Below are 15,415 nucleotides of genomic sequence, written 5' to 3' on the forward strand. Positions count from 1 at the left end.
TTAGAACTAATGAAAGGAACCATAAACAAGAAAAAAAAAAACAAAGCAAAAAAGGGCAAACAGTATGCTTCAGTCTGAATTCAGAGTCCACATTTCTTTCTCTGAATGTGGATGGCATTTTCCATCATGAGTCTTTTGGAGTTGTTTTAGGCCCTTGTACTGCTGAGAAGAACTAAGTCTATCAAAGTGAGTCATCACATAAAGTGGCTGTTACTGTGTACATTGTTCTCCTGGTTCTGCTCATTTCACTCAGCATCAGTTCATTCAAGTCTTTCCAAGCTTTTCTGAAGTCTGCCTGCTCATCATTGCTTATAGCACAATAATATTCCCTTACATTCATAAAACACAACTTGTTCAGCCATTCCCCAACTGATGGGTATCCCCTCAATTTCCAATTTTTTGCTACCACAAAAAGAGCAGCTATAAATATTTTTGTACATGTAGGTCCTTTTCCGATTTGCCAATTCTACTTTTTAAGAGTTGTTTTCTTCAGTGAATTTTTGTACACTTTTCCTATTTTTTGTTTCCTTTACTGTTCACTCTTTTTTCGTATTTGTCTTGCATCTCTCACTTCTTTTCTTGATTTTTCTTCTAACTCTCTTAATTGATTTTTGAAATCCTTTTTGAACTTCTAGGAGTTCTTATTGAATCTTACACCAATTTACATTTTTCTTTAAGGCTGCACATTGCATCTGTTTTTGACATTGTTGTCCTCTTCTGAATTTGTGTTTTGTTCTTCCATGTCACCGTATTTTCTATAGGCAGATTCTTTTTTGCTGCTTGCTCATTTTCCTACCCTATTTCTTGACTTTTAATTTTATGTTAAAGTTGAACTCTGCTCCCAGGGCACGGTACCAGGCTTTAGGTTTTTCATGCTGCTGTTTTCAGAGTTAATTCTAGGAACCTGTAAGTTTTGGTTTTTCCAAGGTAGGATGATCTAAAGAGAGGTATGGTCACTGCTCTCCTAGCCTGCTCTGGACTATGATTCATCATAAGTACTCTTTCCAACCCTGGACCTAGGACTAAGATCCTTGCTTCCCTGAGTCTCCATGCTCTAGTATGCTGATGTTCCTCCTCACCCAGCAACTGTGACCCAAGTCTCTGACCTAAATCCCCATTTCAACAATGCAAGAGTTCTGCATCCAGTGCCAGCAAACTGTCCCTTATAATCTTCTGACCAGATTTTCAGCCCCTTTATTATGTGTTGGCTCAAAGCTCTGGAAGTTTGCTGCTGATTCAGTTCCCCCCCAGAACTGCAATAGCTTACTCAGGAGTACTGGGCTTTGATGCTGGCTTGCATCATGTGTGGGGCCTCACTGCTGGTTTACTGGAGAGTAGTCTGCTGCTGGCTTGCACAGGATGCCTGTGCTGAACTGTAATCCACTCTCACCTCAGTGAGATGGACTTTTACTGTCAACCTTGTTTTGGGTTGGAAAATCATTTTACTCCATCTTTTGTTGGTTCTGCCACTCCACAATTCACTTGTGAGGTGTTATTTTAAAGTTGCTTGTGAGGGAATTTGGGAGAACTCAGGCTAGTTCTTGTCTTACTCTTCCATCTTGGTTCTTCCCCCTCCAATTAACAAATTGTTGAAAGATATGAACAGGCACTTTTCAGAGGAAGAAATCCAAGCTATCATATTTGTATTCATGTGAAAAAAGCTCTAAATTACCAATAATTAGAGAAATGCAAATTAATGCAACAATGATCTAGTTAACGAGCATATTTTAAGTACCTACTAAGTGCTAGGCAACAAACACTAGAGATACAAAGAAAGGTAAAAAATAGTCCTTGATCTCATGGAGTTTACAGTGTAATAAGGGAGACAACATGAAAATAAAACAAAATATATACAAAAAAAATTAGAGATAACTACCACTGGGAAGGCACTAACAGATGACACAAGGTTTCCTGTAGTAAGTAGGATTTTATCTGAGACTTAAAGAATCCAAGGAAACTAGGAGGTCACATCAGCAAAGATGACAAAAAAAGGAAAATTAAACACGCTAGATGGAATTTGGGAAAACAGGGACATTACTGCACTTTAGGTGCAACTGTTAAATAGTCCAGCCATTCTGGAAAGCAATTTGGAACTATGCCCCGCTTTGCACACCCTCTACCTTGGATATATAATTAGGTCTCTTCTGCAAAGAGATAAGAGAAAAAAAGGATCCCATATGTAGAAACATATTTATTAACAGCTTTTTTGTGGTAGCAACAAATAGGAAACTGAGCAGGTGCCCATCAAATCAGGAATGGCTGATCAAATTACGGGATTTGAATGTGATGGAATACTACTGTGCCCTAAGAAATGACGAATGGGATGATATCAGAGAAACCTGAGAAGATATGTAAATAACTGATGCAAAGTGAATTGGGCAGAAACAGGAAAAAAACTTATATAATAATGACATCACTATAAAGACAAACGACTTAGACTTCAGAATTCTAACCAATGAAATGGCCAACCAAGATTCCAGACAAATCACGATAAAACATGATATCCAACTACTGATAAAGAGGTGATGGCCTTAGAGTACAGAATACAACATTTTTGTTGTTAAGAAGATAGGACCAATGGAGAATTTGTTTTGTTTAGCTAAAAATTTTTATATAGTGGTTTTATTTCTCTTTTTTATAAAGTGAGGGGGGGCAGAATGAGAGAAAAGTTTTATTTTTGACTGAAAATTTTTTAAAAATTAATTAAAAAAACAAAGCATGAGGGTAAATTAAAACAAATAATAAATTACAAGCTATCCTACTTATTTTAATTATTTAACTGCTTTCCCAACTCAATTCCACTTTGATAGCAGATTCATTTTCAAGAAGTCATTACAGAGATAGTTTTCAGATAGCACTATTTTGCTATGTAATTTATCACAGCTACATAATCTCAGTAAGACCAAGAAAACAACCCTTTAAGAAAACTTTTACTTGAAACTTTTCTGTAGTAATATTTCTTAACAAATAATTTTTAAGTCTAAATAAAAGTGAACCTAGAAAAGTTATAATTTGTACCCCCCCAAAATGAGCATATGAATTACACAGAATCACGCAGAAGAATACAAGTTGGAAAAAAGACTTGTCATCTAGTCCAGCTTGCACTGAACTAAGAATCCTTTTAAAACATTTTTGACAAGCAGTTATCTGTCCTCCACTTGATGACTTGATATCAAGAAGATGCCTTCCCAAAGCAGTCCACTGTACTGTACTCCTCAATAGCTCTAATTGTCAGCAATCTGTTTCCTGCTTTAAACCCAAATACGTCTCTCCACAACCTCTCACCAATGTTTCAAGCTCTGCTTACTGGGGCCAAACAGAATAAGTCCAATCTGTCCTTCCCATGGCAGCCACTCACACACTCAAAAGGCAGAAACTATGCACTTTCCCTATGCACTAAGACAAACATATTCAGTTCCTTCAAGTGATACTTACTCATCATGATCTCAAGACCCCTCATTACCCTAGTTACCCATCCTGGATGCTTTCTAGATCCTCAATGTTGTCGGTAATATTATATGTGTGTATGGATATACATGTATATGTTATCTATCTATACATATGTATGTATATATATACACGTGTGTGTGTATATATGTACACACACACGTACATATATATACTCATATATGTGTGTGTATACATAGGAAGTCAGAAGGAAGACATATAAAGAGGCAGATCTCTAGTGGTATGTACATGGCATCTGTCCTTGGCTCTGTGCTATTTAAAACTTTTAACCATTACTTCAAGGCATAAATGACATCCATATCAAATTTGCAGATGACTCAAAGCTAAGGGGTTCATCTAAGACTCTGGAAAAGATAGTCATATTCCAAAAAGAATTTGACAAGCTAAAATGAGAGTCTGAATGTGATAAGATGAAGGATGAAATTTAACAGAGATAACTATGGTCACACTTGGGTTTAAAAATCATGTTCACAAGCATAAGGGTAGGCACTGCTAGAAAGAAGTTTGAAAAAGATAAGAGTTTTAGTGCACAGGAAGCTAAATATTTTATCAACAATGTAATTTTGTATCCAAGAATTCTAATGTTAAATTGAGAAGTTAGCATGTAGAAAGAAAACAAGTTTACTTTACCCTCATAGAGGGTAGTCAGACCATAGCTATTAAATATAGTTTACAAATATTTAGTGTGTTGAATTGAGAGCCCCAGTTAAAGAAAATGCTGCTAAGTGGAGGAATATCCAGATAAGGATTCTCGAGATGACGAAGACTATATGCAATATAAAATTTGGATGAAGGAACTAAGGCTGACTAGGCCTGAACAAGAGAAATCTTGGGATGGGCTAGAACATAATAGTTCTCATAGTAGTTCTCAAAGGTTCATCATATGGAAGATGAACCAGATCTGTTCTACTTGATAATAAAAAGCAGAACTGGGAGCATTAGAAGCTGCAAAAAGAAACAGACTTTGACTCAAAAAAAGGAAAAACTAGCTTACACTCCCAAACTGTAGGCATTCAAAGGTGGCATAAGTTACTTCAAGATGTAAGCAGGCTTCCCTCAGCAGATGCCCCCAAGAAAATACTAAATAACTACCTATTAGGGCCCTTATAAAACAGATTCCTGCTCACAGATGTGTATCTCTGAGGTCCTCTCCAATTTTTTAATTTGGTCAAATGGAAAGTTCTCTTTCTAGAAGTTCCATAGTGAGGTAGACAGGGAATGTAGCATAAAACATGGAGGGGCACCAGGGAGAAGAAAATGATTATATAAATGGAAATTGGGTTACCGGCAACAGTTTAGCATACAATATTGTAGGCATTAATAAGAGCATTTTAAATATATATATATATACATATGTATATATTCTGTGCTTTTTCTGTGGCCACTAGAGGTAATAATGATATCTTTTTTAAATGAAGCTTTATCAATGAGAATGAGAATGAGTGTCAATACTACACTATAACATGAGAAAAACTTTTTCTATAATTACTTCACTTACTGTACAAAAAAGTATGAAGAACTAAAAGAAGGCAGGCCAACCTGCCAAGAAACAATCCATTTATTTCCTGTCAACCCTCTAGTTCCTCTAGTGGTTACTAGTACTGGATGGCAAAGTCAGTGCAAAGGAGTTGCTCCTTTATTTATGGAATCACTCACCATACATTAAACAAGAAGATATAATCATATATCTCTCTAAATGACAATTTACTTACCTTTTCCAGAGCATGCATACTGAATACTGGTCCATCATGTGCTTTGACAGTTTTTATGAGGAAAATGTCTTTCCAGATACACACATCTCCTGTTGAAGTTCCAGAGAACACCATCTCTTCAGTCCAGCCATACACTGCACACATCATTGTGTCACTTCTTCCCAATGGACCAATATAGCCTTTTCTCCCAATCAATCCTCCCCCTATTTTAGAATTTAAAATCATATTATTAAAGTACTACTTTTAAAATTTATAAAACTAGAAACCACTGTAATTTCATTCTTTCTACCAAAAAACCCCAGAAAAAGCTAGGCAGCATTAAAAAAATCAATTGATGGTAATTAACATTTTTATATCACTTAATACTTACGAAGTGGTTTACCTATATAAAGTAGTTTTACAGTATTATAACCATTTCACAGAGGAAGATAATGATACTTAGAGCAATAAAAGACTTGCCCACTGTCCCACAAACTATTAAATACACAAGCTGGGAATAAAAAGGGTTCTGCAAACTCCAAATCTAGCTTTCACCAATAATGAAATTATAAATCTACCTATGAAATCAACATCCCTAAATCACCTTTTAGGATGAGTCTAATCCCTATTCAGGTATTTACAGTGATATTTTTAGTTTGTATGTAAGAGATGGAATGGGGGCCAATGACTATTCTCCAAGATTATTATACTAATAACATGAATAAAAACCACCACAACTCATATATATATACATATATGTATATATATACATAAGTGTGTATATATACATATATGTACATATTCTATGCTTTTCCTCTGGCTGCCAAAGGCAAAAATGATATCTCCTTTAAATGAAGCTTTATCAATGAGAATGAGCATGAATGTCAATACTACTGTATAATAAGAGAAAATCCTTTTCTATAATTACTTCACTTATTGTACAAAAAAAGTTTGAAGAACTTTAATTTTATAAGCCCTTTTAAAACCTGGGATTGCAAATAACATATTGGCATGAAAGAGCAATGCTTTTGAGAGAAAATTCTAACAATGATATATTAAGGGGAAAATCAATAGCACATTTTAAGAGAATCAAAGTAATCCAGGCACTTCTAAATCTGTTTACCTATAAACGTTGACTCATTAAGTCTGAAAGTTAATCATTTCATGAAAAATTGCTATTCAAGTAAAAATATCACAGATAAAACTAAAAGAGAAGTGGCATAATTTTATAATGAACAGTTTCCCCCCAATACTTAAACGTTCTTGAAAGAAAATTGTAAATACAAAAAATCCCACCAAATGATGTTTCCTTCCCAGGTAGAAGAAAAAACTAAAATAGAAAGGTAGCACTATCTTGGCAGTTCCAAGAAGAGCAAGATGCTGGAGGGAGGTGTCTTCTGATTCAGACAGAAATCATTCCAACATTCCACTTCTTCAACTCTGAAGAAATTGCTTTTAGGATGAGACTGGTAGGTGCAACATTAAGTGACAAGTCAGCACCTTCATCCTAAAACAAGGATGGCCATAACCACAGTGAGAACATGCTGGTCCTGGCTGAACTGTAGAAACGGGAAAGGAACAGCAGCCTCCTTTGCCAAGCAGCAGAGTTGGAGACCCAGAGGAAAGAAGATATAAATGGAAACAATGCCAGATTCCAGACCAGGGATATGTAGGCATACTAGGAATACATACACTAGGAATGTAGGGATGGATGTTTTGCCTTCTCCTTTTCTTCAAAAGAAGTATTTGTCTGTGTCCCAAAACTTATCTGTTGCTTAAAAGTTTGTTTACTTTTCTGTTTTTACTTTGTCTTTTAAGCCTGAAACTATGATAAATGTGTTTTTGCACTGCTAAACTATAGGAATTCTTGTTCTAATGGAGTTGAGAGAGGGCATTAGGATGCAAGAGAAAAGACAGACAGATTTACAAGTGCATAATTTAGCCAGAGTATTTCTTTGGCTGGGAGTTTCAAGTTGAAAGAAATAGAATGATTAATTTTTTGCAAAAAGCAAAAGAGCAAAAAGAAAATCCTTATGCCTGGAGACCTCTTGGAAATTAATGTTGAGGTGGGGAGTAGGTACACTTTGACTAGCTAGATTGGTATTCAAGGTAGGATCTTCACTACTTTTTTTTTTCCATCCTCTACCCCTCCCTTATTGAAAATAACCTCTCCAATGTGAAAGAGGTAGCGGAAAAACTGGAAAGTGATGCCTGAGAGCATAGGTCAAGGGACTGGGTAGGAGGAGGAGACAGGTAAACAAAAGGGTAGGGGCAAATGAGAGTAACAATCCTGCTCACTAGCAGAGCAACCCACCACTGTGAAAGAAATATCTCCTGTAGCTTCTAAGCTATCTCTGTAAGTAAAATTTCCTCAAGGGATATGAATAAATGGTCCACTAAGATAAAAAGAACACAAAGACTTACCATAACTATCTGTATGTCAAAATTTAAAGTAAGGATTTAAATTCTTGAACCATTTCCTGGAAACTGTTATTTCATCTAAAACTTGAGATTAATCCTAAGTATCCTACAAGAGAAAGGAGTATTATATATTCTCTCATGTGACCCTCACAACAATTCTGTAAGGTGACTGATATTATCAGAGGAGGACAATGAGAGTCTCAAAGGTTTAAGGTCTTGCCTAGGATCAAACAGCTAGTAAGTGATTGAAAAGAGATTAATTTGCAATCAAACCCCAGTTCTGTTTCCAAGTATCTATATAACTTCAGGCAAATCATTTAATCTCTTTGGGTTTCAGTTTCCTCATCTCTAAAATGAGAAGAGTGGGACTAGATAACCTCAAAGGTCCTCTGAATCCATGATCACATGATCCTACTTGTTCATTAACTATCAAATACAATCACTCATAGAATTTATCTTCTGAAAAAAATTAGTCTTTTGATCTTTTGGGAGTTTATAACTAGTAACGGATTTGCTGGATCAAAAGGTATGTACAGTTTAGTGATGTGGATAGATTTCCAAACCGCTGTCCAAAATGGTTGGACTAATTCACATGTCTACCAACAGTGCTTTACTACACCTGTCTTCGCATAATCCCTCCATGAACTGTCATTTTCCTTTTTGCCATCTTTACCCGTACGACAGATGAAACACAGAGCCTCAAAGTTGTTAGAAGCTGCATCTTATTATGTTATTTGGTTAATTTTTTATATGGTTATCTCATATCTATATATCTAGTCTGAGTTTCTTCCATGAACTTCAGTCCCATGTCACCAATCATCTATTGGATATTTACAAATGGATGTCCTAGATACATTTTAAACTTGATATGTATAAAATTAGTTATTATCCTTTTCCCTTAAACCTCCCCTCTTCTAAACTTTTCTAGTTCTTGTCATTGTTTATAATATTACCATTATTCTAGCATTTGAAAGACAGAGAGTTCCCAAATCTTGTTGCTTTTATCTCCATCTCTCATATCTGATCTTTTCTCTCCATTCACATGAATCTACACCATCTGGATTCAAGCCCTCATAATTTTTCTTCTAGATTATTATGACAGTTTCCACTAAGTGGTCTCTCTACCTCAAGTCTCCCACCATTCCAGTCCACATACACTGATGCCAAAGTCTTTCTTAAGCACATATATGATCTCCTTAATCAACTGACTTCAACTGATTGGCTATCTATTGTCTCTAGGATAAAATCTGAATTCCTCTGTTAATATATGAAAGGCCTACATACACTGACCCTAATATCTTCCCAGACTTACTGGACATTACTTTTTTAAAATTATTAATTTATTTTTTCAGTTTTCTACAATCACTTCTATAAGTCTTAGATTTTTCTCCCCCTCCTTCCCTGAAACAACACGCAATCTTATATGGGTTCTACACATGCGTTCTGATTAAACACATTTTCATATTAGTCATTTGCATAGAAGAATTAAAATGAATGGAAGAAACCATGAGAAAAACCCAAACAAAGCAAAACATAACACAAGAGAAAATATTCTATTTCAATCTATGTTCCAATTCCATAGTTCTTTCTCTGGATGTGGATGGCATTTTGCCTCGAGTCCTTCGGGAATGTTTTCAGTCCTTGCCTTGCTGTGAAGGGGTAAATCTACCAGAAAATTTCCTTGCACATTGTGGTTGTTACTGTGTACAAAGTTCTCCTGGTTCTGCTCCTTTTACTCAGCAGCAGTTTATATAGGTCCTTCCAGGCCTCTCTGAAGTCCTCCTGTTCATCATTTCTTATAGCACAATGGTATTCCATCAATTCACATACCACAACTTGTTCAGCCATTCTGGACATTACTTTTCTTTCTGTATTCTACAACACATCCCAAATGGCCATCTCTCTGGTCCTCACCTGATACTCCATATTACATTTCAGTTCCTTTGCACTGGCTTGGAACACATTCCCTCCTCATTTCTATCTCAAACAGCTTCTCTCTTCATTTAAGATGCAGTGCCTCAAGTACTACCTTTTGCATGAACCCTTGCCTCTCCCAATGTCAGTGCCCTGCCTCCCAAACTACCTTGGCATTTAACTACTTCGTACACATTTGTGTATATACTTGTTACTTCCTCCATTACCACATAAGCTCCTTGTGAGAAGGGACTTTTATATTCTTTGTATTTGCATGCCAATGCATAGTGTCTGACGCATAGTAGGCATTAAATACTTAGTGATCAATTGTTTTCTTTTTTAAAGAAAACTCTTCGTATCCTTTGTAATTTATCTACTGAAGTCCATTTCTTCATAATTTTATTCTTTATCAAGGAATGGCTCTTGTTCTTATATATTTATATAAACTATATATGTATATATATATATATATATGTTTTATGTTTATATACACACATCTATTTCTTCATTGTCACAATTTTATTATACAAATTTACTGCAAAGATTTTTCCAGTTGTTTCATACCTATGTCTAGTAGCAATAATTTTGTTTCTGCAAAAAGTTTCAACTGTATGTGGTCAAAACTGTGATAATCTTTTTATCCCTTGTTTGATCAAGAACACTTTCTATCTATCTTTAAAAAGGATGGGTCACCCATCCCTCTTTAATTTTGGCTTTAGATAAGATACTTTTTACATTTTACAAAAGATTCCTTTATGCCTGTATTTTGAAGAGCTTTGCATAAAAAAGTACTGAAATTTATCAAAGGCTTTTCCCGCACCTATACAGATAATCATGTAGTTTAAATGTTTTTGTTTTTAATATAATTATGTTGATTCTTTTCCTAATGTTGAACCACCTATCTCAATGACAAATACAACTTGATCATAATGAATGATTTCTTAAATGGATAGGATTTTATTTATATTTTAAACAATACTCAAGGGTACTGATCTATAGATCTACTTTGCTTTAAAATTCCCTGGCTTAGGTAGTAGGGCTGTATTTGTTTCATAAAAGCAGTCTGGCAAACTGCTTTCTCAATTTTTGTGTGCTATTCAACTATTCTTTAAAAGTCTCACATAATTCACCAAAATTCATCAAAAGTCTCCCTCCATTACTCCCTTTGGTAATTCCTCCACAGCTAGTTCTGTTTCTTTCATGATACTGGATTATGTAAGATCTCTATTTGATCTTCTATTAGTATGAGTAGTTTATATTTTTGAAGGAAATTTACTATTTCTTTTGTGTTCTTGGTTTTGTTAAGATACAACTGCATAGTAGTTTCAGACAATCCTTTTTTTATTAATTTATTTATTTTCAGTTTTGAACGTAAGATTTTGAGCTCTAAATTGTCTTCTCCTTTCCCTCTTCCCTCCCCACATCAGCATGCAATCTGATGTAGGCTCTACATATTTTCTACATAATCTACAATTATACATATTTTTCACATCAGTCATATTTTAAAGAATTAGAACCAATGGAAGAAACCATGAGAAAGAAGAAACAAAAGAGCAAATAGTATGCTTCCATCTGCATTCAGACTCCATGGCTCTTCTTCTGGATGTAGATAGCATTTTCTATCATGAGTCTTTTGAAGCTGTCTTAGATCCTTGCATTACTAAGAAGAGCTAAGTCTATCAAAGTTTAGTCAACGCACAATACTGCTATTACTATGTACAATATTCTCCTGGTTCTGCTCACTTTACTCAGCATCAGTTCATGTAAGTCTTTATAGATTTTTCTGAAGTCCACCTGCTCACCATTTCTCATGGAACAACAATATTCCATTGCATTCATATACCACAACTTGTTTGGCCATTCCTCAATTGGTGGACAACGCTTCAATTTCAAATTCTTGGCCATCACAATAAGAGCTGCTATAAATATTTTTATACACATGGGTCCTTTTCCCATTTTTGTGATCTCATAAGTCTTTTTATTTCTTCTGGTTTAGGTCGAGATTTTACCTTGTTCATTTGCTATTTCACTGATTTGATTTTCTTACCTCTTATTTTTAATCATGTTTTATCAATTTTGGTAGTCTTTCCAAAAAAACTCCAAAACAAACAGCTTTAATTCTGTTTATATTTTCAACAGTCATCTTGGCTTTCAATTTATCTGTTTCTCTCATTTTCAAGGCCTTTCACTTTGGTACTTATTTTAGGTTTATTTGTTGAGTTTCTAATTTTTAAATACATATTCAGTTCATTAATCCTATCTTTTCCTATGTTTTTAGAAATAAAAAAATTCTGCCAGGACTGCTTTAACTGCAATCAATTTTGATATAGTATCACTGTCTTTCACATAATTATTATTTCTATCATTTATTCTTTGATCCATTCATCATTTGGAACTTCTTATTAAGTTTCCATTTCCACCTGTATTTTTTTGTTTGTGCTCCCTGAACTGATTGTTGTGTTTATTTCACTACTGTTTTAAGGACAGGTTTACTACTTTTGCCTTTATACATTTGGTGTGCAATATCTCTGTGCCCTAAAACATGGTCAATTTTTTTAAAAGATCCATATGGTTCTGAAAAATACATTCTTTAATAGTCCCACTCAGAAAACATTTTGGCTCTAGTTTCTCTAGCAATTTGTTCAATTCTATAATTTCCCATTTTTTAAAAAATCTTTCTTTTATATCTGTCTAAACCCAAGAGAGAAAAATTAAATCTTTTACTATTTCTTTTTTGCTGTTCAGTCATTTCATTTATGTCTGACTCTTCATAACCCCATCTGAGGTTTCCTTGGCAAAGATAATGAAGTGTTTTGTCATTTCATTCTCCAGCTCATTTTATAAACGAGGAAACTGAGGCAAACTGGGTTAAGTAACTTGCCCAGGTTACACAGCTAATAATTGTCTGAGACTGAATTTGAACTCAGATCTTCTTGACTCCAGGCCCAGCATTCCATCCACTGTGCCACCTAGCAACTATCAATGTCTTACAATCTATGTTTTCTTATAATTCAGTTAACAGTTCTATTATGTTCTATTATTCATAATAGTTCTATTATGAATTCAGGTGTTATGGAAAAGAGTTAAAATACTAAAGAGGAGGGGGAGGAGCCAAGATGGCGGAGTAGAAAGATTCACATATGCTAGCTCTGAACCCACAGCGCATAAAATATCTGTAAAAAATAACTCCCAAAAAATTCTGGAGCAGCAGAAGCCACAGAACAACAGAGCAGAGGAGATATCTGTTTCAGAGAGCCCTGAAAAACCGACGAAAGGTCCATTGCGCCCTGGACCTGGAGGACCCAGCACTGCCTTGGCCACGTGGCACCAAGAGGAGCAGATCCCAGCAGGCTTCAGGGATACAATCTCCAGCAGCCACATACATCCCTCCACCCATGGGTGCCGGGGGTGAGTGAGAGAGTCTTTTTGGCTTGCCAGGAGGAGAGTGGGGTGTCTCCATAACTCAGGCCCCCTCAGGAGGTAGCAGCAGGGGTGGGAACAGACAGGGGCTCCCCAAGCAGGCAGGAGCTTGGATCCATTGTTGAAGGTCTCAGCATAAACCCCGAGGGAACTGAGCCCTGTGTGGCGGCCCTGCCCCCGCCCAAGCACCTGAACTTAATCTCATACTGAATAGCAGCCCCGCCCCCGTGCTGAAAGCCCTGAGGCTGGGAAGCAGCATTTGAATCTCAGACCCCAAGTGCTGGCTGGGCAGATCTGGAGGCAAAGTGGGTGTGAAGAGGACATTCAGAAGTCAAGTCACTGGCTGGGAAAATGCCCAGAAAAGGGAAAAAGAATAAGACTATAGAAGGTTACTTTCTTGGTGAACAGATAATTCCTCCCTTCCTTTCTGATGAGGAAGAACAATGCTTACCATCAGGGAAAGACACAGAAGTCAAGGCTTCTGCATCCCAAACATTCAGAATAAATATTCCATGGGCTCAGGCCATGGAAGAGCTCAAAAAGGATTTTGAAAATCAAGTTAGAGAGGTGGAGGAAAAACTGGGAAGACAAATGAGAGACATGCAAGAAAAGCATGAAAAGCAGGTCAACACCTTGCTAAAGGAGACCCAAAAAAAGGCTGAAGAAAATAACACCTTGAAAAATAGGCTAACTCAATTGACAAAAGATGTTCAAAAAGCCAATGAGGAGAAGAATGATTTAAAAAGCAGAATTAGCCAAATAGAAAAGGAGGCTCAAAAGCTCATTGAAGAAAATAGTTCTTTCAAAATTAGAATGGAACAGATGGAGGACAATGACTTTATGAGAAACCAAGAAATCACAAAACAAAACCAAAAGAATGAAAAAATGGAAGATAATGTGAAATATCTCATTGGAAAAACAACTGACCTGGAAAACAGATCCAGGAGAGACAATTTAAAAATTATGGGACTACCTGAAAGCCATGATCAAAAAAAGAGCCTAGACATCATCTTTCATGAGATGATCAAGGAAAACTGCCCTGAGATTCTAGAACCAGAGGACAAAATAAATATTGAAAGAATCCACAGATCCTCTCCTGAAAGAGATCCAAAAAGAGAAACTCCTAGGAACATTGTGGCCAAATTCCAGAGTTCCCTGGTCAAGGAGAAAATATTGCAAGCAGCTAGAAAGAAACAATTCAAGTATTGTGGAAATACAATCAGGATAACACAAGATCTAGCAGCTTCTACATTAAGGGATCGAAGGGCGGGGAATATCATATTCCAGAAGTCAAAGGAACCAGGACTAAAACCAAGAATCACCTACCCAGCCAAACTGAGTATAATACTTCAGGGGAAAAAATGGTTTTTCAATGAAATAGAGGACTTTCAAGAATTCTTGATGAAAAGACCAGAGCTGAAAAGAAAATTTGACTTTCAAACACAAGAATGAAGAGAAGCATGAAAAGGTAAACAGCAAAGAGAAGTCATAAAGGACTTACTAAAGTTGAACTGTTTATATTCCTACATGGAAAGACAATATCTGTAACTCTTAAAACTTTTCAGTATCTGGGTAGTGGGTGGGATTACACGCATATGCACACACACACACAGACAATGCACAGAGTGAATTGAAGAGGATGGGATCGTATCCTAAAAAAATGAAATTAAGGGGTGAGATAGAAATATATTGGGAGGAGAAAGGAAGAAATGGAATGGGGTAAATTATCTCTTATAAAAGAGGCAAGCAAAAGACTTTTTAGTGGAGGGAAAAAGAGGGGAGGTGAGAGAAAAACATGAAGTTTACTCTTATCACATTCCACTAAAAGAAGGAACAAAATGCACACATTTTGGTATGAAAACCTATATTACAATACAGGAAAGTGGGGGATAAGGGGATAAGCAGGGTGGGGGGATGATGGAAGGGAGGGCATTGGGAGGAGGGAGCAATTTGAGGTCAACACTCATGGGGAGGGACAGGATCAAAAGACAGAATAGAAGCAATGGGGGGCAGGATAGGATGGAGGGAAATATAGTTAGTCTTATACAACACGGCTATTATGGAAGTCATTTGCAAAACTACACAGATATGGCCTATATTGAATTGCTTGCCTTCCAAAGGGAAGGCGTGGGGAGGGAGGGATGAAGAGAAGTTGGAACTCAAAGTTTTAGGAACAACTGTCGAGTACTGTTTTTACTAATAGGAAATAAGAAATACAGGTAAAGGGGTATAGAAAGTTATCTGGCCCTACAGGACAAAAGAGATGGAGACAAGGGCAAAGAGGGATGATAGAAGAGAGAGCAGATTGGTGATAGGGGCAATTAGAATGCTCAGTGTTTTGGGGTGTGGGAAGGGGAGAAATGGGGAGAAAATTTGGAACCCAAAATTTTGTGAAAATGAATGTTAAAAGTTAAATAAATAAATTTAAAAAATACTAAAGAGGAAAAGGTTCTTTACACACAAAAATATTTAAAACAGCTCTTTTTATGGAAGCAAAAATT

The 15,415-nt window shown here is 36.1% G+C and overlaps 1 protein-coding gene across 12 annotated transcripts in view; it reads right to left on the bottom strand.

Moving 5' to 3' along the window:
• Nucleotides 1–15,415, bottom strand: part of EML5 (EMAP like 5) — a 211,038-nt gene that overhangs the window by 98,403 nt on the left and 97,220 nt on the right. For all 12 annotated transcript variants that reach the window (XR_011970740.1, XM_072625213.1, XM_072625209.1 and 9 more), the window contains one exon: nucleotides 5,181–5,383. Coding sequence is in view for 11 of the 12 variants with exons in the window: in XM_072625213.1 (XP_072481314.1) it covers nucleotides 5,181–5,383 (203 nt within the window). In the remaining variant the exon portion in view is untranslated. The remainder of the gene's footprint in view (nucleotides 1–5,180; nucleotides 5,384–15,415) is intronic.

The sequence above is a fragment of the Notamacropus eugenii genome, chromosome 7, assembly GCF_028372415.1.
Source record: "Notamacropus eugenii isolate mMacEug1 chromosome 7, mMacEug1.pri_v2, whole genome shotgun sequence".
Taxonomy (NCBI): Eukaryota; Metazoa; Chordata; class Mammalia; order Diprotodontia; family Macropodidae; genus Notamacropus; species Notamacropus eugenii.